General features: G+C 48.0%; 1 protein-coding gene across 5 annotated transcripts in view; it reads right to left on the bottom strand.

Moving 5' to 3' along the window:
• Positions 1 to 25,974, bottom strand: part of SBF2 (SET binding factor 2) — a 2,295,537-nt gene that overhangs the window by 1,664,440 nt on the left and 605,123 nt on the right. For all 5 annotated transcript variants that reach the window (XM_078680952.1, XM_078680953.1, XM_078680956.1 and 2 more), the window contains one exon: positions 21,560 to 21,697. In XM_078680952.1, the coding sequence (XP_078537078.1) occupies positions 21,560 to 21,697 (138 nt within the window). The remainder of the gene's footprint in view (positions 1 to 21,559; positions 21,698 to 25,974) is intronic.

Below are 25,974 nucleotides of genomic sequence, written 5' to 3'. Positions count from 1 at the left end.
AATGTACACAGCCAATTGCCTACAACCTGTCTCCCACAGGCCGGCAGCGGTCACAATGCAAGCAGATACGTAGGCGAATGGGATTGTGGAAACAGACATGAAGAAATAAGGCAGTTTTATAACCACAGCAAGTCGCCTACAACCCAACGGGCCGGCCGCGATGGAAGGAATAATCAAACTGTAACTCAGTGGTACAACAAGCTTGCAAGTCGGCAATGTACAAACACAGTGGCATGGTATGAGGTTTCATTTATGCTAGTGAGGCAATCAAACAATTCAACAAAACTAGAACAGTCCCAACTGTGATGCTCTAAACGTTTCGAAGGGTGTAAGGGTATCGAGGTGTAGAGCCGCCGGCAAGATGCAGCAAGGGAGAAGGGGGGGGGGAGAGGGGGGGGGACGAGCCGGGCCAAGTAAGGGACATACATGACGTGACCAATGAGGCGCTGCCCGTGACATGGGTTGTGCGGTATGGCAGCAGCTGTGAGAGGGAATGGACAACCGCTCGTCAGAGGTGAGGGGGGGGGGGGGGGGGGGGGTGCTGGGCGTTACATCTGAAGTAGTGTCCTGCACGTGTGTGTTCAGGCCTGTGGTGTTAGCCTACCCTATGTGTGGCGCTTAACAAGCATGCGTGGAATAGGTCAGTGCCCCGAGGGGAAAAAGGGGGAGGAGAGGAAAGGAGGGGTCATGGCATCAGGGGAAGGCTGTACTTGGGAAGTGGGCACATCTAGTCATCAGGTTCGACTCCATCCATCTGGGGGTCATCCGTCTCCTGAAGTGAAAGGAGATACGAGGTCAGGGGGGCCCATAGGTCTTTGGGACGCGACTTCGGGGGTAACAGATCAGCATATGTGTGCAGGTGCTCTTGCCATGTTGTCATCGTGGAAAGCCATGTCTTAAATTTAGGTGCACGACCCCTACCCCAGCGGCATGCCACATGTCTCTTGGCCAGCAGAAAGCCCAACGCTAGAAACTTACGGTGTGTCTTGACAATTGGGGGTAGGAGACCCAATAAAGCGATCTTGGGGCAAGGTGTGATGGCCACTCCCGCCATGTCACATAGTGCCTTAAATATTTCTGCCCAGTATGAAGCTACAGCCGGGCATAGCCAGGACAGGTGGAAAAAATCCGCTCCCTCGGAGCCACACCTCAAGCATCTATCATTATCGCACAAACCAAAGCGGAGTAGGTTGGCAGGGGTATGGTAGAGTCGGTGCAGGAATTTATAATGTGCTAGCCTGAGTCGTGCGTTGCCCGTGACTGCGGAAGTGTGCGAGCAGCTCTCTTCCCATTGCTCATCCGTCAGTGGCTCGCCGAGGTCTCTGTCCCAGTCTCCACGCGCTCTGAGCGTCGGGGGTGATGGGGGGGCCTGGGAGCATTTATACAACATAGACACCACGTGTTTCGGGGGGTCGGGATGCAGGAGAGTATGTAACAGAGCCACAGTGTCCGGCTCAGTTGGAAAATTGGGTGTGGCCGCCCGGACATTCTGGCGTAAGCGGGTGTAGAGGAAGGAGTCCATGACCGAGGGCGTTGAGTCTCCAAAAAATTGGGACGAGGTGCGAAATTGTCCCTCGAGATACAGGTCTCCCCAGTTATGCATCGCGTACTTCTTCAGTAGTTTACGGCCAATTTCTTCGCTGCAATGCTCAATCTGGGATCATGCGCTAAGAGCATGCGTGGCGAGTACAAGAACTCGACCTCCAGCCGGGCCACAATGCGATTCCAGGCCCGCACCGTGCAGTCAACCGTGGTAGGGTCTCGCTCACAAGCCCGGGCGGGAGTGTAGAGGTACCCCGATGGTTGAGCCGGTCTCATATAGCCGTCTTCCACCGCGAGGTGAGCCATGAAGGGAGGGGGGTGTAGCCAGTAGGTAGCGAAGTGTCCCTGGGCGCAATCGTAATAGAGTTGAAAATTCGGGACGTCAAACCCGCCCTGGTTGTATGGCAACATCAGCGTCCGGAGACTGAGTCGAGCCAGCTTGCCACCCCAAATCAATCGGGACAGCTGGGAATTCAGCACTCGAAAGAAGCTGGCTCCCGGAGTGTATGGGATATTGGTGAAGAGATAAAGAAGCTTGGGGAGAATGACCATCTTTATAAGGGAGATGCGTCCCGCCATCGAGAGGGGGAGGTGAATCCACCTAGTGATGGTGTCAGTTATCTTGTCGATTGTAGTGCCATAATTGGCTCTGATAAGGGCTTCCCGATCCCTGGTCACGATTATGCCCAGGTATTTTATTTCGTCCGCCTCCCACATTAGGGGGTAATCCAGCGGGAAAGGGACGGTTTTGTCCGTCAGAGGAAAGAGGGCCGATTTAGACCAATTGATCTGAATCCCGGATATGGCACCGAACTTGGTTATCTCTCGCAGTAGAGGGTTAAGGTTCTCCTTTGGTTTATCGATGTATAAGGTCACATCATCAGCATATAAGGCGATCAGCAACTGTCGTTCCGGATAAATCAAGGAGCGATGATTATGATGCTGCCGGAGTTTGGCCGCCAGTGGTTCAATGGCTATCGCAAAAAGGACCGGAGAAAGCGGGCAGCCCTGTCTTGTGCCCCTATGGATCACAAATGGGGCAGAGCGGGAGCCATTTAACAACACGGAGGCTTGAGGTCTGTAATATAGCAGCCGGATCCAGTCTAGAAAGGAGAAAGGGATCCCCATCCGTTCCAGAAGGGCAAGCAGGTAGTCCCACTCCAGGGAATCAAACGCTTTCGTTGCGTCCAAGAAGACAGCAGCCGCCTCGCATTTAGGGTTAATGTCCTGTAGGACCGCTTGCAGGGTGCGTAAATTATGGGATGTCGCCCTGTTGGGGACGAAACCGGCCTGGTCAGGTAGAACCAGGCGTTCCATCAGTAAATTCAGGCGTGTCGCGAGCATTTTTGCCAGAATTTTCACGTCCGTGTTGAGCAGCGATAGAGGCCTGTAGGAATCGCATAGCTCTGGAGGCTTCCCAGGTTTCAACAAGGAAGCTATGAGGGCTTCCCGCATAGTGAGAGGCAACTCGCCATCCTCCAGGGCGGAGTAGTAGACTCGCTTTAGGAGGGGGGCAAGTACGTGGATGTAGGCCTTATAGAAGTCTATTGGAAGCCCATCCGAACCAGGCGATTTGCCAGATTTCATAGACATGATGGCGTCTTTGATTTCGTCTAGTTCGAGCTCGTGATGGAGAAACTTCTGCTGGGAGGGGCCGAGCCACGCAACTGCAGTGTCCTCAAGGTACGACTGCAAGTCGATGGACGACTGACGGTGTGAAGTGTAGAGTGTAGAGTAATGCTGAGTGAGAATTCGCATTTGTTCCGTGAGGTCACATTGTGGGGCCTGATGTTCGTCCAGAAGGGTCGACACATAGTTATGATATTTAATAGGCTTGACCGCGGAGGCAAGTGCCCTACCGGGCCTGTCACCTTCTCCATATAGACGGGCTGTGTACGGCTTACCCAGGAATTTGCATTCTTTTTCGGCCGCTTCGGCGTACTCATTAAGTTTGTCTCGAAGAAGGGCCTTGGCAGTAGGACTGTGTGGGTCTCTAGCCATGTCGCGTTCGAGTAGCGTGAGCTCAGCTTCTAATTTACGTAAGTCACCTCGAAGCGATTTGAGGACACCACCACCTTTCGCAATACACCAGCCCCTGACCGTGACCTTGAAGGCCTCCCACACCGTAGTGAAAGATGTAACAGACCCTGTGTTTTGCTCGAAGAAGTCGAGAATGTCCTGTTCTAATTCCAACCTGAACGCAGAATCTGTGAGATGGGCGGGATGAGGCGCCAGCTCAGGTAGGGGGAGGTAATGACGGGTATGCGCATAGTGAGGAGTACTGGCGAGTGGTCAGAGAAAGTCCTAGCCAGGTGGAGCGCGTCTGCTAGCCAAGGCAGGAGGCCAGCCGAAAGGAACACATAATCAAGACGTGCCCATGTAGAATGCACCGCTGAGTGGTGGGTACCCTGAGTGAGAGTGGGGTGAAGGTGCCTCCATGCGTCAATGTAGTAATGGTCCCGGACAAGATCGGATAATGTGCGTTGGGTATGGGTATAGTGGAGAGCTTGGGGGTGGGACCTATCGAGGCTCGGCATCAAAGCTGTGTTGAAGTCCCCCCCTAGTATGACGTGGTTGATACCCAGGGTTTGAATTTTACCCCACAATGTGAGGAGCGAGGAAGTATCATCCGTGTTAGGGCCATAATAACAAGCGAGAAGGATTGTATGTGAGTAGAGCATCCCCCACAGCATGCAATATCGCCCACCCGAGTCCGTCTCAGTGCCAGCAGGTATAGAGCGAATCCCTCGTCTAACCAGGATAGTAACCCCTCTGGCATAGTTAGAGTAAGAGGAGAAAACCTTACAGGAGGCCCATCTAGATGCAAACACAGGGGAACCGTCTGGCCGTAGGTGTGTTTCCTGAAGCATGGCGATAGATACCCCCTGTCTATCCAGGTAGCCTAAGATTTGCCTCTTCTTGCGCGGGTCGTTGAGCCCACGAACGTTCCATGTCATGAGGCTGAATTGCTGCATCGGGTTCGGTTGCCTCACGTCACCCATGCTGCCAAGTATAGACGCGTGTAGCTAAACAGTACCAGAAGTCGGCCTACAGCAGTGTAAACTACAGGAAATAGACACTTCCCCTCCCCCGCCCATCCCGCCAGCCCATCCACCCCGCACCCACGCACCACAGCATCAATAACAATGTAAATCAAGAGCATCCAACCACCCACAACGGCTACCCCAACTTGCCGTGCAATACTGTCCCACCCATCCGCCCAAAATCCTAACCAACCCAGAACAAAGGCCGAGAAGTCGGCATCAGTAACCTCAGCCCGCAGTAGGGGAGAGGAACAGTGGGGAATACCCATTGGGGGGTCCGAACTAGGGGCTCCAGACCTGCCAACCACCTCCCTACTCACACCCGCTTACAACCAGGTCGCCCCAGTTAGCACCGCGGGACGGAGGTGGTCTAGTGAGCACACAGAGATCATTAAAACCAGCCATAGATGTAATAAAGCAGAGACCTCACCACAGTACATAAGAGTCCAATGCATCAGGTCCGCTGCACAGTGAATCAAGCGATATAAGGGGCCATCAAGCAATGTCAGTCCTGCTGTGACAGCGGGGAGGGCGATCTAGAGCGTCGAAGTTTTAATACTTAACGATTCTTTAACCAATCTCAATTAAACCAATCTCAATGCGGCACTTGCACAACAATTTACATATGCCAGTGTGGCACTCTGTGTTAGCATCAACCAATAGCAGCATGACAGTACACCAACCAACCAATCTCAGTGCCGTACACTATGACATATACTCTCACTCCTTGCATAGGTTCCCTCTACTTCACAATTTCTTGTACGTGACAACTTTGACAACTCAAAATAAAAACATATACTTTGTCAGCTTTCCTAAATAAAACAGAGATAATTAATCAACCGGAATAATAACGTTTTGACAACTTCTGGCTTTATCACAAAAAAAGAGTTTCACACACACATTAAATCTTGACCAACGGGAAGTCACCTAATTTGATGTAGCTTAACCTTTGTGCAACAGTTTTTCCTAGCATGAATCAATATTAATACATTCACAACATCTTATCAGAGACCCTATCTCAATTGTGCAGTCGACGGTACCTCACGATCTGCACCACAAATCCTTTAGCAGACAAGAAAAAGCACACAATCTATTTTTTTTCTATCCACGGATTCTAGGCTACATCAAGCCCAATAACATCTTCAACTTCTTTACAATAAACAAATAAGCATCAACAATTCATCTGACACACACTTCAACACACAAACAGATATCAACAACAAAAACAATTGTGACACATATCCCTATTGATACTCACAACTCCAATACAGCAACCGCCTTAGATACGCACCTTGTTACTTCTTCAAAATGTATGCTTTGGACTACAGGACTTGGGCATTTCTCTATCTCAGGGTAATTAACTACAGCTCCTCTTCCTATAGCATTAACCATCCTCTGCTACCACTTTTCTGCTAGAGCAGAGATTGTTTCAATTAAAGTTTTGATTTACCATCATCAGGTCTAACCCCTCTGCCTTACTTTTCTCTCAGGCCAATGGATCTTTGCTGTTGTTTTAAAGAAGATCAAGATCTGCACACCACATTAAATTATCACAATGACTACACTATCTCAGTCAATAAAGAGAGTGTGTTATGATTTAAAGGGAATTATTAATCAAATTATTAAAAAAAATAATCTTGAGGCGTGGCCACGATGGCGGCGGAGTAGGACGTGTTTCAAGTCCTCTCCGGCCCCAGGCCCTGCATAAGCTTTGAATAGCACGGCGCTACGGCTCTATTTTGGCGCCTGGTCCTCTGGGCACTACGGCAGAGGGTTGAGCAGCAGCGGAGTGCGCACCGGGGCCCCGGGTGTCCTCTGAGCAGCTCCGACGTCAGAGGCGGCTGCCGGGACTGGAGCGGTCCAGCGAAGACGGCGCGGGCAGAGAGGCCCGGGACCTCCCGAGCAGCAAGCGTTGGTGTGTCCCCTCGGGCGGAGGGTGAGGGCCGCCGGTGCCGAGCGGCGACGGGCGGACGCTAGATAACGGCAAATACACCGAGCCTCCCTAGTGGGGGAGGAGCCTATTGCCGACGAGCGTCCGACGCCGAGGGCGGCTGCCCTCCTACTCGAGGCCGTGGTCCGAGGCCTAGCGAGGGGACCGCTTAGAGTTGCCCTCTGGAACAGTGCTACGGAGCGGACCCCTGGACGGAGCACCAGCTTTCCGAGAGAGGCGACTGCCCGGGCCTCGCGGGCGAGAGTGCGCCGGATTATTGCGGTGATACCGGCGGCCGGCGGACAGTGGTGAGAACAGGTCCACGTAGCGGTGCGGTTGAGTGGAGGCGCCTGATCGGGTAGAGACGGGCAGATCCCGACCACGAGGCACGGTGAGGGGGAGTTGGACCTGACGGTGGAGATTGGCGTCTGCTGCAGCGGCGGCCTGGTGATCGACCGAGGGGTGCCAGTGTACATTGCTGAGACGGGGCCGGACTGTCGCAGACTGTGAGGGCCCCGACATTGCTGGCTCTACACTCATACCCCCTGGAGATAGGTCGCGGTCGGAACGCGATCTGAGTCGAATAGCCGCCGGGATTTGTGCCTGGTTTCACCGCGCCCATACCAGCATCGTGGCCTGTGGGGCTCCTACCCACGTGTCTTCCTCTGTGGTGCTACTACGCAGCAGCGTCTCTCCTGGCCGTGGGGACTGGAAAGGTGGGACTGGGATTCCTTATTCTGGGAGTGCTTTTTCTGCTTGTGCTACGGCCTGAGACCGTGTTGAGCGCCCTGGCCCGCCAGGGTGGACGACTTCTTGAGCCCTTGTGTGGATCTGCTTAGAGGCAGAAGAGTGCGATTCGTGGTGGCCGGCGGGGCGCTTGGAGAGAGCCACGATGTCTAACGCTCTGCGCAGAGGGAAGCCCGGGAGGGGTGGTCCATCGAAGAGCACTCAGCAACCGGCTTCCCCTGGCCCGAGCTCCTCTCCTAATCGCTCCGATGACGAGGCACCGGCCACTAAGGCGTTTATGACCGACCTCTTCAAGTCCATTAAAGAGGATATCTCGGACCTCCGAGCACAGTTGACTTCTGACCTCCGGGAAGTAAGGAGAGACGTGGACGCCGTGGGGGAAAGAGTAGCCACACTTGAGGATCACGATCTCAATGTGGCAAATGACGTCCACCAGTTACAACAAGATGTGCTAAGACTCACAGAACAGAACTTGGACCTACAGGCCCATGCGGAGGACTTAGAAAACCGCTCCAGGAGAAACAACATTCGCATTCGAGCGGTACCGTGTGATGGGGAAGCAGGGGACCTCCGCGGTTACGTCCAGGACCTCTTCCGCCAGCTTTTGGACGACGAGGAGGTGCATGAGATTCGCATGGATCGGGTCCACAGAGTTGGACTACCGCGTAGAGGTGGGGGCCCACCGCCGGACATCCTGGTATGTGTCCATGATTTTCAAATCAAGGAAAGAATCCTTAGGAAACCACGTGACACTCCCTCTCTGCAGTTCCGTGACCATCGTCCGCAGCTCTATCAGGATCTGGCAGCGTCGACTCTTCAGAAGCGGCGGGAGTTCAGGCCAGTCACGGCGTTTCTACGTGAACACAACATCACCTACTCATGGGGCCATCCATTCCGCATAGTCTTCCGCTGGCAGAATAAGCTGGCGCAGATTCGCTCGCTGCAAGTGGCGAAAGATCTCCTGGGCATCGGGGATGATCCTTCAGCTTCGAGGATGGGCAGCCCTTCACCAAGGCAACGACATCGATCCTCCTCGTGGCACAGAGTGGGGTCAGCACCGGACCGTGGGCGGCCGGATCGAGCAGCCAGCCTACAGGAAAGAGGGGAAGCGGTGGCCTCCGTGGCCTCTGCAACGTTGACGTCTTAACAGCAGAGCTCTGGAGCGGCCTGACTTGAAGAATACGGGCCTAAGGGGCCGGAGAGGCCAGAGTTCCGTGGTCCGAGGGTATGCAAGTACTTTGTGTGAAGACACCCCGGACCGTGGCCCTGGGAGACCCTCTTGAGGTCTCTCACCCCCCTCCCAGTGACTTTATGGTGCGCTGCACTGTTCTGGGACGTTTCAGGTTCAGTGCTTTCTGTTATTTTCTGTTGTTGTTCTGTTTCCGGGTGTGGGGTGTGGGGTCCTGAGGGGGAGGGTGGCAAAGGGGGTGTTGAGATTTGGGGTGGGGGGGGGGGGGTGGGATGGTGGTGGTGTCCGGAAGCCGTGTGTACAGAGTGCTGTTGGCAGTCGAGGTGCCCTCCTCTGGCATCTGTGGCAAGGGCCCTTTTTCTGGAGCACTCACTGCCCCATGCATAATGGCGCGCTATTTCACTGTCCTTGGCTGCTTAGGGACGAAAGGCCTGGAGCTCCTGGTTGGGTATGATGTTGTTCCCCGGAGAGAGACAGGGGCCTGGTCGTTAATGGAGATGTTTCTACCAGGTTATCGCCAGTATGGGTTACCTTGCAGGAAGACGTGTGTGCCTGGTTCTGGAGGATCTGGAGATGTGGATCTGGTGACGAATGGGGGGTGGAGGGGGGGATGTCAGGGGAAACTTGGAGTTGGGCCTAGCCCGGATACGTGTGATGTGAGAGTACCACTGGTCGAGGAATGGGAGTGGATCATGCTGGTAAGCCTTCAGAGCGGAGAATTCCATTGTCGCCATGACTATTAGTGTGGGAACCTGGAATGTAAAGGGTCTCAACTCCCCGCAAAAGCGCCAAAAGCTCTGGAAGTACCTGTCGGATCACCATCTTGATGTGGTGGCGCTCCAGGAGACCCACCTAGCCAGGAAAGATGAACTTAGATTACGGCACCGACACTTCCCCCTCATCTATAGGGCGTCGGCGTCCACCAAACACAGGGGGGTGGCCCTCATGTTCAAGGCTTCTCTGCACTTTCAACCTCTGGGGGTGAGCGGGGATAAGGAGGGTCGATGGCTAATGGTGAAGGGGTCCCTATATGGCCGGCTATGTACTTTTGTAGTTGTATATGCCCCTAATGCTGGACAGAATGGGTTTTTGCAGGACCTGTTGGATAGGGTGGGACAATTCGTGGAGGGGCATTTGTTCCTCTTGGGGGACTTTAACATGGTTTGGGACAGAGACATGGACAGTTCAGGAGCGCGCCGGGCAGACGCGGGTTTTTTTTCAGTTGAGACGCAACGTCAAATAGAGGCTTCGGGATTGGTAGACAGTTGGCGATTTTTGCACCCCCATACTAGGGACTATACATTTTTTTCTTCTGTACATCGTTCTTACTCCCGTATAGATCATGTTTTTATTAGTCAGGCCCTCAGGGGAGATGCCCAACTCTCCAGTGTCTTTCCGATCTCGGTATCTGATCACAGCTTGGTGGTTTTTGGTCTGCAATGGCATGTTGGGGGAGACGGTTGGCGAAAGTGGTACTTTCCGGCGGCATTGACGCGGGATGAGATCTCTTGTAAGGGACTGCGGAAAGCTATAGGGGACTTCATGGCACTTAACCCGCCCTCTGATACCTCAGTGTATGTCACTTGGGATGCGTGCAAGGCCTCCCTGCGGGGCACATGCCTTGCCCTTAATGCCAACCTCAATAGGCTTCGGAGACAGGAGAGAGAGGCCCTTGAAACGGAGCTTGCTCTTTTGGAACAGGCACACAAGTCCAACCCATCTAGAGTGACCCTCCGTCCGTTGACGGCGGTGAGAGGGAAGTTGAGAGCCCACTATAATAATCGGGCTGAGTTCACCCTCCTCCGCCTCCGCTCCTACTCTCAAGGGAACAAGGTGGGGCGGCACTTGGCCCGGCAACTCCGCGATAAACGCGAGAAGGACTACATTGGGGGAATACGGGATCCTACGGGTTCTGTACGACACGGTGATGCGGACAAGGCGGATCTTTTTGGCCGCTTTTACGCTGATCTCTACTCGGGTGATGCCCTTGACCCAGAGGCTCAATCTGCGTTTCTGCAAGGTCTCCCGATACCGCAGGTCTCCAGAGAATGGAACGACTTGCTGGATTCCCCCATCACTAGAGAAGAGGTACTAAACGCCATCAAGGCTTTAAAACTTCACAAGGCACCGGGCCCGGATGGCTACACTGCCCTGTTTTACAAGACGTTTGCGTCGGACTTCTGTGATTTCCTGGTCTCTCTCTTTAATGCCATGGCGTCGGAGGGTAGAACCTCTGAGACTATGGCCGAAGCTTTGATTACCGTCCTCCCCAAACCAGGGAAAGATCATACCGAGTGCGCTTCTTATCGGCCGATAGCGCTCCTCAACCTGGACGCTAAGTTGTACTCGTCTATCCTCGCGGAGAGACTACAGGACTTGATGCCGGCTTTGGTGCAGCCGGACCAGTCCGGCTTTATAAAAGGACGGCAAACTCACGACAACTTGCGACGCGTGGTCCACCTGATCGAGAAGGCTAATAGACTTCATATCCCGGCGGTCTCGGTGGGGCTCGACGCGGAGAAAGCTTTTGACCGCGTCGACTGGGGCTTTTTACATCGCACCCTGGAGGCCTTTGGATTTTCCCCCCGCTTCATAAAAATGATTGAGGCTAATTACAACAACCCTATGTCTAGAGTGATGGTTAATGGCTATAGATCCGGGCGCTTCCGTCATTCACGTGGAACGCGTCAGGGTTGTCCTCTCTCCCCACTCCTCTTCGCTCTAAGTATCGAACCGTTGGCAATTGCGATTCGGGAAGACGACAATATCTTGGGCCTCCCCTTTTCCGGTGAACAGCATAAGATTTCGTTATTTGCGGATGACGTACTGCTCTCGCTTAGAGATCCAGTGATGTCATTACCATATGTTCATAGGGTGCTCTCTGATTTTGAGACGGCGGCGGGTTTCAAAGTCAATCTCACCAAATCGTATATTCTGAACTTGACTCTTCCCCCCGAAGAAGTGCTCCGACTACGGGCGCTCACCCCCCTGTCATGGTCGACGTCGTCTTTGCTGTACCTGGGAGTCCATCTGACATCTACTCTAGGCGCCCTATTTTCGGCCAACTTTACACCAATGTTGGCGATGATACGCACTGAACTTGAGCGGTGGAAGCCGAGGTAAATTTCCTGGTTGGGTAGGATACACGCGATCAAGATGGTCCTACTCCCGAAACTGCTGTATCTCTTCCAGGCGTTGCCCTTACCGGTGGAGTTAGACTATTTCCGTCGGCTTAAAACTATGATGTTGAAATATGTGTGGCAGGGTGGCCGGGCACGTCTTTCGTACGCAGTGCTTCGTCGTCCGCGAACGGAGGGAGGGGTGGGATTCCCGGACATGCACTTGTATTATAAGGCGGCGCAATTGAGGGTACTGGTTGAATGGTCGCAACAGCTTTCGGAAAAGCACTGGCTCCATATGGATCGGTGTGTGGCCGGAAGGTCCATTTGGGATCTGGCCTGGAAGTCTAAAGCTGACCGGCCCAGGAATGCATATATTAGCACTCCAATCAGCACGGTGTTAAAGGTCTGGGACACACTTGGTGGTGACGACCGATGGACTACCTTCCCGTCTCCATTTACCCCTATACATTTTAACCCGGCTTTTCCTCCGGCTTTGACTAACAGTCCCTTTGACGTTTGGAGGGAGGGTGGTTGCCGAGCTCTGACTCACCTGTTTCATGGGGCGACACCTCTCACCTTTCAAAACTGTATGCGAGATTATGGAGTACCGCCCACTGAACGCTTTCGACATCTTCAACTCTTACACTGGGCGACGTCGACTGGAGTGGGGGACGCCGCTACTCGGCCACTGACGAAATTTGAGGCTTTTATTCTCCACACATCTACGATGAAGGGAACGATCTCCTTCATATATAGGTTGTTACTGGACACCGCGGTTTCCCCCCGCCCTCGTTACATGGACCACTGGGAGGCTACCCTGGGCAGGGACATTTCTGACAGCGAGTGGAGGAGCCTTTGGAGGGATGTAGCGGCACATAACCATTCCACAGATCTTAGGGAGGCTCACTTAAAACTTCTGTATGACTGGTATCTTTATCCCTCTAAGTTACATCGAATTTTTCCGACCACCTCAGATAGGTGTTGGCGGGGCTGCGGTATGTTGGGGGATTTCCGCCACATTTGGGGGGATTGCCCCACCATCCGACCCTTTTGGTCCGAGATCCTGTCCCATATTAAGGACGTGCTGGGTTATCCAGTTCCGACTTTAATGGATTATGTACTGCTGCGACTTAGGGACCCTTTGTTGGAACATCAGACTAGAGCTGACAAGCGCATGGTATGGCTGTGTTTAGGAGCGGCCAAGCTGACATTAGCGGCCGCCTGGAAGAACCCATCTGCGCCGGCCATCTCGCTCTGGCACGCGCGTCTGTGGCGGCTGCTGAGTATGGAGAGAATGTCCGATATATTTTTGGGGAATTTTAAAAACTTCATGTTTACCTGGGGTCCCCTTGGTTAGATTCTTATCCCGAGGTCTGCCATCTGCGGTCTGCCCTCAGCAATACGTGCATTACACCTATTTCAAATCTAACCGTTTACATATGTGACGTTGTGATGAGTGGATGTTGGTCACCACCACCGGGGGAAGGGTGGGGGGTGGGGGGCTGGGGGACTTGAGGGGTGTTGGGGGGGAGTTATAGTTTGTTCTTAGTTGCGACATGCTTTGCTTGTGGAAGTGGCATTTGTGACAATCCTGTATACAGGAGCTCCTAATTAGGGGCGCCTTCTCTGGTGATCCTTTGGCCATAGGCTACACACTTGCCGCACCCTCATTTCGGGGCTGATTGCCGACCACGAACATTGCCATGGGCACCGACACGCAAAAAGATGCCATATATGACTTGGGGATTTATGGCACATTTTTCAGCGCCCCCTGTGTGGGGATATGTGGCGGTTTGTCGCCTGTTCCTTCTTCCTCTCTTCTTCTATCCTTTCTCTTGCTCTTTCTCGCTTTCCTCCTCACTCTTGGAAAAACGATCACAAATAAAAATTTAATAAAAAAAAAATAATCTTTATTAAAGTCAAAAGTTGATTTTATTAATCTCAGTTATCACAGTTAACAGAAATCGATAATCAAAATAAATAATCAATAAATCATAATAAAATGCATTAAGCGTGCTTAAAAGGGGAAATATCCCTATTCTAAGAATGAGAAGATTAAAATGGTGCCAGACCAGAGACCTATAAAGAGTCCTGGAATCAAGAGAAATCATAAAGCATAAACCTTCACTATCAAAGCTAGCTCAATAAGTCAATGAAAGCAGAACTCCCCATGAAGAGAAGTTCACGAAACTCAGTGAAGTCTCAAAGTAGAGTGGACAAAGTGTGAAGAGAAATAGATGAGTGGATGTCTCCTACTCCAGGAACATGTTCTATTATAATCAAACTAAAATAGTATTTCAAATCATGTTGGTACTCCTCTCTTCTGACGATCAATCAGATTCCAATGCGTCCATGGGAAGGCGTTCACTTCCCGTCCTTTCACAGGAACACAACATTTTTCAGACAGCAACTTCTAAAACTTCAACTATGCCTTATTGTCTCTAAAATTTCTGATAATGTGTCATCCCATTTAGGTCTACATTCGCATGTGTGAAGCTTCATCTCAGACCTTCTAAATAACAAGTTCATTCGTTAGCGAACAATGGTCCTTTCAGAAGTTGAAGTATTTTATAAACAAGAAGTAAAAAAACATTTTGCACAACGATTAATTAACTAGCTCTGTTAACGTTAATATGGCAGGGTCTCAGCATATTAGGCCTAGCATGTTTAAGTATGATTGGCTAGTGCAATTTTGCATAAAATTTATTTTTTTGGTCTCATTAGCTTTGCACATTATTTCTCGATATTTTTAAACACTCTTCCCATTGTAAAAACTGTTAAACTAATCCATACCAGCATATGTTAGTTTTGTAGTTTGTTAACATTTCATACATTTTACTTTATGTTACATTCACGAACTGTTTGTTTTTTCAACGATATTGTGTTTTAGTAGTTTTTTTTCCTACAGCATATTAATTTTGTATAGTGCTTAATGTAACCGGAGTGGTCTCTAGGTGTCTCTGAGTTCAGTTTGTAGTGGGTGTTTATAACAGGCCCCAATTGATAGCTCTGAAGTTGAGACTAAAGGCAATGCACGTTTCTCACAGTGCTTGTCAGTGTGTGATCAAGGGGTTCAGAATACATATGCATGCAATGCAGAAATGTGGTGTGGGTTTATATTTTTGTGCACCAATAACATTTACTATGCATTTTCACAAATGTTTCTACATATATGGACTGAATTACCAGGTGCAACTGAAACAAAAGGCCTAGGATGTATGGAAGTGCGCTTTTTAATGAGCTTTAGTTAGGCCACATCTTTGTAAAAAAGCGTGCTAACACCGTCTCCTGGAGATTACCTGGAACAGGATTGAACATGTCTCCCGCCCCTTGGGCATCCTGCCATTACGAGGCCCAGGCCCTGAGGTGTCACCCTGGAGCACGCTTTGGGGAGTGAATATCTCCTTTCTCCTGACTTGGTGGGGGTGACGACTGTTAGGGACTACAGGACTTGGGGTGCTGCAGCATTACACTGGGGGCACTTCTGTGATCCTCTGGCCTGATCTGCTCTCGCCAGGGCAAACGTGGAGACCAGCGGCATCTGGGTTGAGAACAGGACCCAGCTATTGCCTCTGTGCATCTGCCGGTCCCGTAGGGGGAGAGAGCTTGATTCAGAGCGCCCTCAACTCTGGCATTCACATGACAGATGCCTCGCAGTTCACTTGACGGGTGTGAGTGACTAAGAGAGGGCAGGAACCTACTAGGTTAGTCCAAGGGGTCTCCGAGGCACTAACTAGCAAGCCTGCAGCTTAGGGTGGACTAGTCTGACCTAACACAGCCTTTCCTGGACAGCCCCTCTCCTTCCATCCTGACCATCGGATTGGAGGCCATTGGAGGTTTGGAGTCCCATAGCTTGAGTGACTGGCTCCTGCTGTGGTCTGCCTTGACGTGGGCACTGACTGGTGGGCATAACATCAATGCTCGGAGGCCCTGTGAGTGGATTTGGGCTGGGCTGAGCCATCCCTCTTGGCAGTAGGATCCGATGCTCCCTTCTACCGTGAGGTTATCATAAGTCTTCAAGGTACTGTGATTTCTTTACTCTTTACAAATCAGTTTACCTATCTGGAAGTCATTGGTTTGTGAGCACCATTGGCAAGAGAGGGAAAGGTATAAGACTCTATTTTGAACAAGATGGAAGCCACCTCTGTCCCTCACTCATGCGTCCCCCTGCACATCCTCTCCCCACAGGTTCCACAAAACACAATTAAGCTGATGTCATAATGGTTTATTTCAGCTGTTGTTGTTGTCCTGCTCATGATGAATACTCCATCGTGCAGATGTAATATTGTTACATATAGCTATGTTTTCCATTTCTTCTTTAGTCCTTTTCATTTGGAGAAAGTCTTATTGTAGAATATTTCTTACTTTTTAGACCATCACTTATGTCATTAGCATAGGCAGCATTTTTGGAGAAAACAGGATAGTGCCAATGTGTTAAGCCAATGACGTTCATCTTTCCGATTTGCTGAAGAAACTATACATATGCTCACACTAAGAGGAGACTGCAGGACTGCGAATATTTTATGCAAGAATTTTGTATAAAATCCCCTTGATTTGGGGATATACCAGAAGATTTTCCTATTCTAATATGGATGCTGCCCGAATATTTTTGGAGGCTGCTACACATCTGGGATTTAAATGTTTCTGACTTTTCCCTGCTCTGTATAGATTTGCAACTGAAAGTCTTCTTGGCATTTACTCTATACCGCTTAAATCTGATTTTATGTAATAAAACCCTTTAAATTTCCAATGATCGGTGGGTGAGAGGAAGATGGCGGAGTGAGTCCGCCTTGGTGGACGCCGCTCGCTGACCTCCCCAGTTGACTACGTGGCCCACGGGCTCTCCTCCATCCTACGGGCTGCATTACAGGTATGAGATTGCGGGGATATTAAAACAAACACCCATGCTTTCCTACTTATCTGTAAAGCGGGGCATCCTACCACGGCGACGATGGCGGCCAGGAAGCAGGCATTTTGAATCAGGCGGTTTGCAGACTCATTGATTTGGCGGCTTGGCTCGGGTGTTACGCACAACTCTGTGTACGTGAGCTGAGCGGCATGGTGGTTTCACGTTGGGCTGCTCCTTCGCTCTGCTTCTGCCTAGTGGCAATCAGTGGTGGACTGCGAACGCCAGCAGTATCTGGCAAGGTGATGGCTCCTCTGCGAACTACAGCCCCCAAAGGACGGGGGCGTGCATGGGACACAGGCACAGTATTAGGAGCAACAAAAGCAGCAGGAAGCAGCTCCAGAACGACTGAGAGTGGGATTGGCACAAGCAGCAGGAATGAGAGCCTGGCTGCTGCAGTAGATATGGATATCTGCTCCCAGCTCGGGCGACCAATCCTACTGCTACTACCGTCAGGCAGGGTGAGAGGGCTGCTCCGGTACTGCGGATCCAAAAACTCCATCCCTGGGTTTGAGATTGGTGAAGCCCTGATTTCTGCAGTACAGGACGGCTGGAGAGGAAAAGGTGATCCCGTGCCTGGCACTTCAATGGAAATGGCAACATCTTTTCCTGCACAGCAGAGGAGTGGTTCCTCTGACTTAAAAATAATTTGTGGGAAGGGCAATGTTTCAAAAAATTGTAAAATACCCCTCACACACCCAAACCTGATTCAGAGTCATGCTTCATCATTGGGGTCTTCCCGCCCCTCTATGGGACGGGGCTTGCTACGACTTACGTAGACACAGGAGCACTTTATTCAGTGATTGGCGAGTATGTATAGTGCGTGGGATCGTGAAACGAATATGTGAGGTGGTTGAAAATTCTCTGGCTAGAGGAATGGAAATACTTTATTGTCTTCCCTGGCTGAGAATAGTAAAAGTGGGGAGGTGTAGGTGGTGTACTATAATGAGTCACCTTCTACAGGGACCCTGTAGGAGGTGACTCATTATAGTACACCACATACACCACCCACACCTCCCCACTTTTACTATTCTCAGCCAGGGAAGACAAAGTATTTTCGGTCCACTAGCCAGAGACTTTTTAACCATCTCACATTTTCTTTTCACGATCCCACGCACTATACATACTCACCAATCACTGAATAAAGTGCTCCTGCGTCTACGTAAGTCGTAGCACGCCCCATCCCGTAGAGGGGCGGGAAGACCTCAATGATGAAGCATGACACTGAATCAGGTTTCAGTGTGTGAGGGGTATTTTACAATTTTTTAAAACTTTGCCCTTCCCACAAATTGAGAGAAGGAGCTCTGATCCTTTTGCACCATTTTTCACGTATGACTAACCACTTCAAATAAAAATAAAAATAGCAGCACACACATGGGTGCATATATATTCACATAATACATGGTAGAATCCCTATGTTGGATAACGGAACCCCTATGGTGACCATGGAGAGTTGAGAGAGTGAATTCTTCGTCCTAATTCTTTGTACTCTGTTAATTAGGAAGGAGGTGAACCATTGAACACTTAGCCAGTTAGGCCCATCCTTCGTTCCAGTAAGGACAGTAGGTTGTCATGCGTAACTGTATCAAAAGCGGAGGATAAGTCAAGAAGTATCAATAGACATGATTCATTGTGGTCAAGCATTTTTAGGATGTTCTCCATTATGTGGGCGAGTGCAGATGCAGTGCTGTGATCATGTTGGAAGCCAGTATGTTGGATATAGGGCGGTAGTTGTTGAGATCAGTGGGGAGGGAGTCAGACTTCTTTAGTATAGGTGTGACCTGCCCTATTTTGAGACAGTCCGGTATGGACCCTTGTCTCAGGGAGGCTTTTACGAACTTAGACAATAGAGGAAGAACAGAGGTTTTTATAATTTTGAATAAAGAAGGAGGTAAGGGGTCCGAGAAGTGATTTGAGAGGTTAATCGTTAGAAGACTGTTATAGATTTCTTGGTCCGGGATGGGCGAGAAGGTGTGCCAAGAGGCATTGTTTTTTGGGATTTCCGTTGGAGTAATAAAATGGACCTTGATCTGAGAGTGAGATTTATCATCAAGGGCCATAGTTTGAGGGAGGGCCTTCTTAGATTGGATGTTGAGTTAAATGGATTTTGTTTTTTCTAGGAAGAAGTTGGCCAGGTCATCGCAGTTAGGTGTAACCGAGTCGCTTGGTCACAGGGAGTTTGGCTTGTTGTGCGCTTGTTGTTTGACAATTTCGAATAGATTTTGGGATGGTTGACAGCTTGGTTCAAATGGGATTTGAAAAAGTCTGCTTTAGCCTGTAAGATCTTCCTATTGTATGAATTCATCAGCACTCTGAGTTGATATAAGTGCTCAATGGAGGGTGCTGATTTCCATGGTCGCTCCGCTGATCTTAGTTTTCGCCGATCCGAATTTAGGTTCTCATTGAATCATGGTTTGGAGGAACATTTTTTTCTTGGATGGGCGCTGCAGAGTCAAAAATTTCAAGCATTGTGGAATAGTAAAAGACTGTAAGGTCATGGACGTCAGCCATGTCTGTCGAAGGGATCAGGGCGGAGTTGCACCGGTTTACCAGGTCGATGGGGTTGATATTTTGTATATTCATTTTCCGTTGTTTTGTTTTTGTGGGTTGACCCCTTTTAGGAGTTACCACGATATTGATGGAGAAGAGAATGCTATATGGTCTGTAAAGTCACATGGGGTGATGGATTCTAAAGATACCGTGTTAATTTTTGCTATGATGAAGTCTAGTGTCTCTCCCTTGTTGTGGGTTGGACTGTCACATAGTTGGGACAGATCCTGATTTGCCAGAAAACATTTAAGACAACTTACACCATGATCGCCTGAGTTATTCCAATGGAGATTGAAGTTGCCCAGGAAAATCTGTGGTACTTGTGAGTTGTCATTGGATGTAATAACTTGTATGTATACTAATATGTACTTCGCAAACAGTCTTCATACGTGGGGTTGCCATATTGAAATCTAGGAACTTAACGCAGGGACACATTGCCTCATGAAACTGAGGTTAACACTGTCTCTGATCCAGTAAACTGTGGGAGGAAGGAATTAGGTACATTTTGGGGTGTCTAAATTTGGGGTTAAGTTTTGCACCCACAACAATCCGTGGACTCTCTGCAGATTACACAGAACAATGGTCTTGTGTGTCAATTGTGATTGCATGCGAAAGTGTGTGAAGGAGGTACACTTCTGCTGAAATATTGATAGTGCAAAAGTAATGGAAAATGCAGTGCTCACAGGCAAGTGTATTGTGTGTGTAGGGGCGGTGAAGTGAAGAAAAGACACAAGATAGTACATGCCGGAGTGAAAAGAGGGTGCTGGTGAGGAAAGAGACAGGTGTGAGATTCTAAATTGAAGACTTCAGAAAATGTGGGGAAAAAAGGGACATAGGTGTCAAACAGCGATATTACAGATGAAAGTGATGTGACTGGAAGAATGGGAGTGCATGGGACACTGAAGACTACCGCCCCTTCTACAGACTTTCCAATGTTTAATTCCCTAATTTCAAACTGAAACTTTTTTCAATTTAAATTATTCACAACAAAATCATTGCTGTTACTCATTTATTTGGAATTGGTAACAAGCACTGTCAAAGCCAAAAGATTTGCCTTGTTTTAGGTACATGTCTGTCATTATGTGATATATCTTTCATGAATGCTCATGGAGTAGCACCAAAATACTGGCCAGGTGGTGCTTTGGGAGCACAGGGTTTTTGTAAGACATTCCTTTATTTATATCAGTGGTAACTGGCATGTCCCTAGGGGGTGGGGATATAAAAAAAGAAACATAAAATAAAACACATACCCTCCTGCATTCCTGCAATGAGGCAAAGTTCTACGTCATCTTCTCTCCTCAAGGCTGGCTCCCAAGCCAATCCTGGCACTGCTCTCATGCTCATGAGAGCAGTGCCCTGATTGGAGGAAGCAGCCTCTGTCATGCTCCCGAGGGCACTGGATGCCTAAACTTACTCATCAGGGCCAGCTTTAACATTGGTGGTGCCCGGTGCGACAATCTTTTTTGGTGCTCTCCTCTTCCCCCCTATAGCCTTTTCCTTGGATTCGCATCACTACCACCAGACAAAAGTGCCCCATTGCTCGTCATAGCCTCTCTTACATACATTTAATTTGTTTTAAAGCATTGTTAAAGGCTGGTTTTACTAATCCACTCAGCTATCCACATAAAATACACATCTGTTCTGAAAAATGAAACGGTAATGACTTCGCTTCATTACTATTTTATTTTTCGTCTCTGGGGCATTTCAATGGGCGACGCTCCTCCGCTAAAACAGAGGAGCTCCCCTCGATTTATATAGGTCGCAACCTTGGAAATGATTGAAAGGATTACTAGCTACACAACGTAGGCTGCGCCCCTTTTCCAGACCACACAGCCCCCCTAAAAGACCTGGATAAAGCCAAGGATGCAAGAAACTGAAAAAAGTAAAAATAAAAGTCCTAGTCACAAAATGAGTCAAATAGTATATGCCAAGGGTAGGGGTGATGAAAATGATTGTAGGGACATCAACAAATTTAAGTTCAAATTTGATACCGCAAGATGAAAAAAGTCAAACCTAGAAAGTAAATTTAACATCCCTCCCTCCCTTTAGAAAGTATGTAACGCCAAAACTATTTGATCTGGAACCCCTACATGTATTTTCTAATAAACAGACCTGTTACATGTGTCATCTACGGCAATAATCTAATAAAATATGTGTGTTAGTGCCAATACTAATTTATTAAAAAAGATTCACAAACAGAACGGTGAACGCTGCAGAATACAACCTTTCTATGTGCATTGTATCTGTACGGATGTTAGTGTGACAAAAATATCTCAATAAAAAAGATGCATGGAGAATATTGCTTTCCCCATACTTTAGGCGATGGCAATTCCCTGGCTGTTTCTTAACCAAACTTTGCATAATATGAAGGAAGCCAGCCAATGGGAAGCTACCGACCGGACGCCACAACTTAATGATGCCATGATCGCCCCTTAATATTTTGAACCTTGCACTATTTAGGAAGTTACCAGCTGTCCTGGCCTATTCCCTTCATCTTTCGTCAAGGACTGCGTCGTCGCCGGAATTTACCTGCAGGTTGATCTCAGCCTCGTAGAACGTCAGACAGGCGCAGTAGTGTCGATCTAAGTCGATATCCGTAAGGACCACCAAAAAGAATGTGGGCTGCTTCCTCTCTCGAGATAACTGCCATCCCCCAGGCTGACAAAACTACAATTAAAAAAAAATGTTAAATAAGGTAAGCATTTTAAAACTGAAGAAAAGCAATCAAATTCGGTGCTCGGGAGAATATGATGAGTGCTTGTCCAATTCAATTTCGCATCTTGACACACAGGGATGCAGACACTTGGGATAAAATAGGTACAACCCAGTTAAGAATATTGTTCTATTATTTTACATTTCTTTCTAGCGTTGTCATACAATGTATTGTGTTGTTAATGAAACACGGGGTTGACATTGTTACGGCGGGATTTCTGATCTATTTCTATAGGTCTAGATCCCAACTCAGGTCAACTGAACCGTTGATACCTGTCAGAGTAAAAGGCAATCCACTACTAGGTCAATCAATTAAGGACTTACACCACTCTAAAGAACCACTTACTACGAATAAGTTTTAAAAGTTTATTATAAAGCCAAAGTTAACTGGAGATACAAACATCTCAAAATAAGGTTCAAAAGATATACTGGTATCAATACAAACATACATTTTCTAAATGCTCTTAGTCGGCAGAAGAATATCACCAAAACCAATTCAAAAATCATCAGAGTTGCAAGAATAGACACAAGCTGTAGCTTATGAGTCATTTACAGAAAGGAAGAAAATCCGGATTAGACTGTCCCTACACTAGACTAAGTGACATCCCTACTTAGTAGAATCTTAACCTAAAAAGGTGTCAGCCGTGGTGACTTCCAAAGAAGATCACTCACTTCCCTTAGTCTTCGTTGTAAATCGGTGTCTCGCAGTTATCCTATCTGCCTACCCATCCGCTCTCTTAGGTTCCTCAGACCATCTGCCCTAACTCCACCCAGGGGTGCTGTCCCTAATACAAAAATCACATTTACAATAGAAACGCCCTTTAGAGACGCCCCTCACGTGGTGTCAGTTCTGGCATTTTCCATGCTGATACTCCTCTGGGCCCATCGTTAGCGTTGACCTTGCTTCTCAGGCTCTTCTCCGGCAGGACGGTATCCCCCAGGAAATTCCTGAAGCCTCCTCCAGGCCTGTGCCTGGCTCTCTGAACAAAACCCTATTCATCACTCTCTTGATTGGAACCTCCTCGCACCTGCAAACAGACACTTGTACAGTGGGCCCCAAATTCCGGCCTCCACCGTATCTTCTAAGTCGTAAACCATCGAGCAGTCTCTGCAATTTAAGCTTAACATGACATTCCTCTAACTAACACATGCAGATCAAAAGAAATGAACTTATCTATTCAGGCCTATTAGAATTACATGAAACGGGCCTGTGCACTCTGTAAACCTTTAATTTCTTAGTCTAAACAGTATTCTAACTCATTACACACAATGGTTATATGAAACACTTCTATAAAACATATATTTCAGTTCTATAATCAATAATACTTTGAATTACAACAACATTAAAATCCATATAATGTGAGAGTGTAATAGCACCCTTCATTCTCTGTGAACTGCCATGTGGCCTACACATTTCTACGTTTAGCAGTATTACATTCTCCTCTACAACAGCCACATAACATGGGATTTCAACATCATTCTAACATCTCTACACACTTCTATATTAGCTTTTCACACTGATATATGCATTCTATTTTAATTAAACACTCTTATGTATTTTCACTTCTATAAATTCGACACTCTTATGTAATCTTTACTAAACTAATGCAACGTGCTTGTAAATATGGAGCTCTTCTAATTTTTTCTCGATTTGCGCTCTCTCAGTTCCCCCCTTTGATGACTTTTAGTAGTCATCACCATCACAACACCATCCCTGAGGTATGAATTGAATCAAACTGAACTCGTTGCAGTACTCTCTCGTTTCATCATCTCTAGAGCCCTCAGACTCCTGTACTGATTATCCTGCATCGCAGCTAATCTCCTCTCCTGCTCTCTCATGGATCTCTGCAACCTATTTGATCTATACCATTGGTACAGCCACACCATTTCCCACAAAGTGATTATACAAATCACTATTATGATGATAGGTTTCAGTATGTACCAAATGAAACCCTTTCCTAGGTTGGCAAACCAACCTCCAACTTTACCCATTCCATGACCTACTTTTTCCCACACATTTACCTGTGTCAAATCCTCAATCTCATGATGAATTTCAGTGATGTTCCGTATATACTTTTCTAGAGGTTTTGAATTGTCTGGAATGTAAGTACAACATTCCTGAACCTTCAAAGCCTTACAGACTCCTCCCTCTTTGGCTAACAGAACGTCTAGAGCAAGTCGGTTCTGAAGAACCATTGCCCTTATCGATTGCATCTCTCCCTCCACCAGCATTAATGATCTAGCAGTACTGGCGGACAACCTATCCACAACTGTTGCCAATCTTCTGATCTTGACATCATTCAGTACTATCCCTAAAAGAGGAAACATAGCACCAAATACGTCTCCAACTACCTCCTCATCGCTTACATCCCTTCTTCCTCTAGCTTGAGTTCCTCCCTCTATAATTTCTAAATCCTTAGCATGGTATATTTTGGGGAAAACAATTGCTAAGTAACATGATCCATACCAATTATCCGGTAGTTTCACGTATGCATTTTTTCCACAAACAAAATATACATTCGGGATCACCTGCATTCCCTTCAAGAAATCCTTGGTATAATATTCTAATTGGAAAGCATGTTCACAATTTACTTCTCCCACAAACGCATTCTCATCATAGGTTTTACCCCTATATATACACAGTTTCCCTTTTTTCTCTCGATCTAAAGCTATTGGACCATTACTACCCTTTCTTTGGTGTGACCTTTCTTCCTCTGTCCAATCGGTTTTCCATTGGCCTGAAGCTTTTAAGATCTTCTGTCTCCTGTACCGATCATCCACCTGCCCTATAAACCTTTTCTCAATTTCCGACACTTTACAGGTCAAATTATTTCTTCGGGCATGTGAAGTATCTAACGTTTTCCAAGGAATGAAAAATTTCTTTAGTCTATCTTCACTCTTATAATAATCCCACTTGTTCATGTGCTTGTAGTTTGGAACTTCTGGTAAAACAGCATCAAAATTTGAAAAATAATACTCAAAACCATCACGTTCATAAAATATACTGAGCAACAAACTACATGTGATTCCATAAGTCAATGGAAGATGATGATATCTAATACCTTCGTCTACAGAGGCTGGCAATTGCATACACACATAGCAATCCTTTGCCTCCATAGCATCAATATATTCATAAAGCAATTTAGCATATGCATTTGATTTGAAATTTCCCTGTGATTCATCCATATGCAACCTACGAGTCTCTGCTGCTAGTAAAGCTTTATCTTTCTCTGTATTGTCCCCCCTTTGACCAGCAGTAGTAGGTTTCTGTATCGATACAATTTTTGCTTCCTTTGTAGCCTTTTCTTCATTTTCATGTCCCACTACATATGATATAGTAACTACTAAAACTATAAGAAAAATTACTCCCACTAAAAGTGTGCCTACTATGCATTTTGTCCTGCGGTTTGGGTTGCCGGCCTCCATGACCTCAAGACAGTGTAGTTCTGATTTTTTTTTTTCACAATACAAAGTCTCCTTTCTTTTGCTTATTCAGTCTTTCCGAACCACACCTGGAAGCTGATAATCCCTTCCGCAAGATCAGTCTTTGAATTCTATAGCAACAGACAACCCTAGCCCTTCTCCGTCCACTAAATGGGGAGTCCCTAAATTTCTTCTTCTTCCACTTGGCGCTAGGTCATCTTTCAATCTGTTTATTTACAAAGTCTTTAACAATCTGGAATGATACGTGTTCCAGCGGCTCTAATCACGTATTCTAATATTTCCAAACGAAGAATGATCTCCTCGGGTGTTGGCCTCATTGAACAAAAAGTCGGAAATTCTAGTCTGTTTAAAACCAGTTCTCTTATCCTGCTCAGATAAGGAGGATTAGGAATAGTGAGTGTCAGCAACCCTTCGACCTCCACTCCGGGTATCAACAACACTACTTCCAATGTTATGATTGGGTCAGTACTGGTCAATGTCACTTCCCTCACCCTCCCGGATCTCCGTGCACTGGACATCTGCAGCTAGGTAGGTCCACTCAGGAGTAGCGTATCTTCTGCAGGGCACTCGCACTCTCCTCGATCTTCTCGGACCTTCCTGTTCCCGTCTTTGTGCACCTTCGTCCAGATCTGAGTCTTCAGATATAGGAGCAAGAGTTCTCTCTGGAGTTGGCTTCAAGCTCGGCCTCTTCTTTCTTTCAGGCCAACTAGCTTCTCCACGCCTTGTTCTCCTATTTCTTGTCCTCCCACTCGGTTCTTGATCACTCTTGTCTTGATCTGTGTCTGAGC

Source organism: Lissotriton helveticus, chromosome 3_1 (assembly GCF_964261635.1).
Source record: "Lissotriton helveticus chromosome 3_1, aLisHel1.1, whole genome shotgun sequence".
NCBI classification, from domain to species: domain Eukaryota; kingdom Metazoa; phylum Chordata; class Amphibia; order Caudata; family Salamandridae; genus Lissotriton; species Lissotriton helveticus.
Note: the sequence above shows the minus strand (reverse complement) of the source record. Positions and strands in the feature narration are given on the sequence as shown.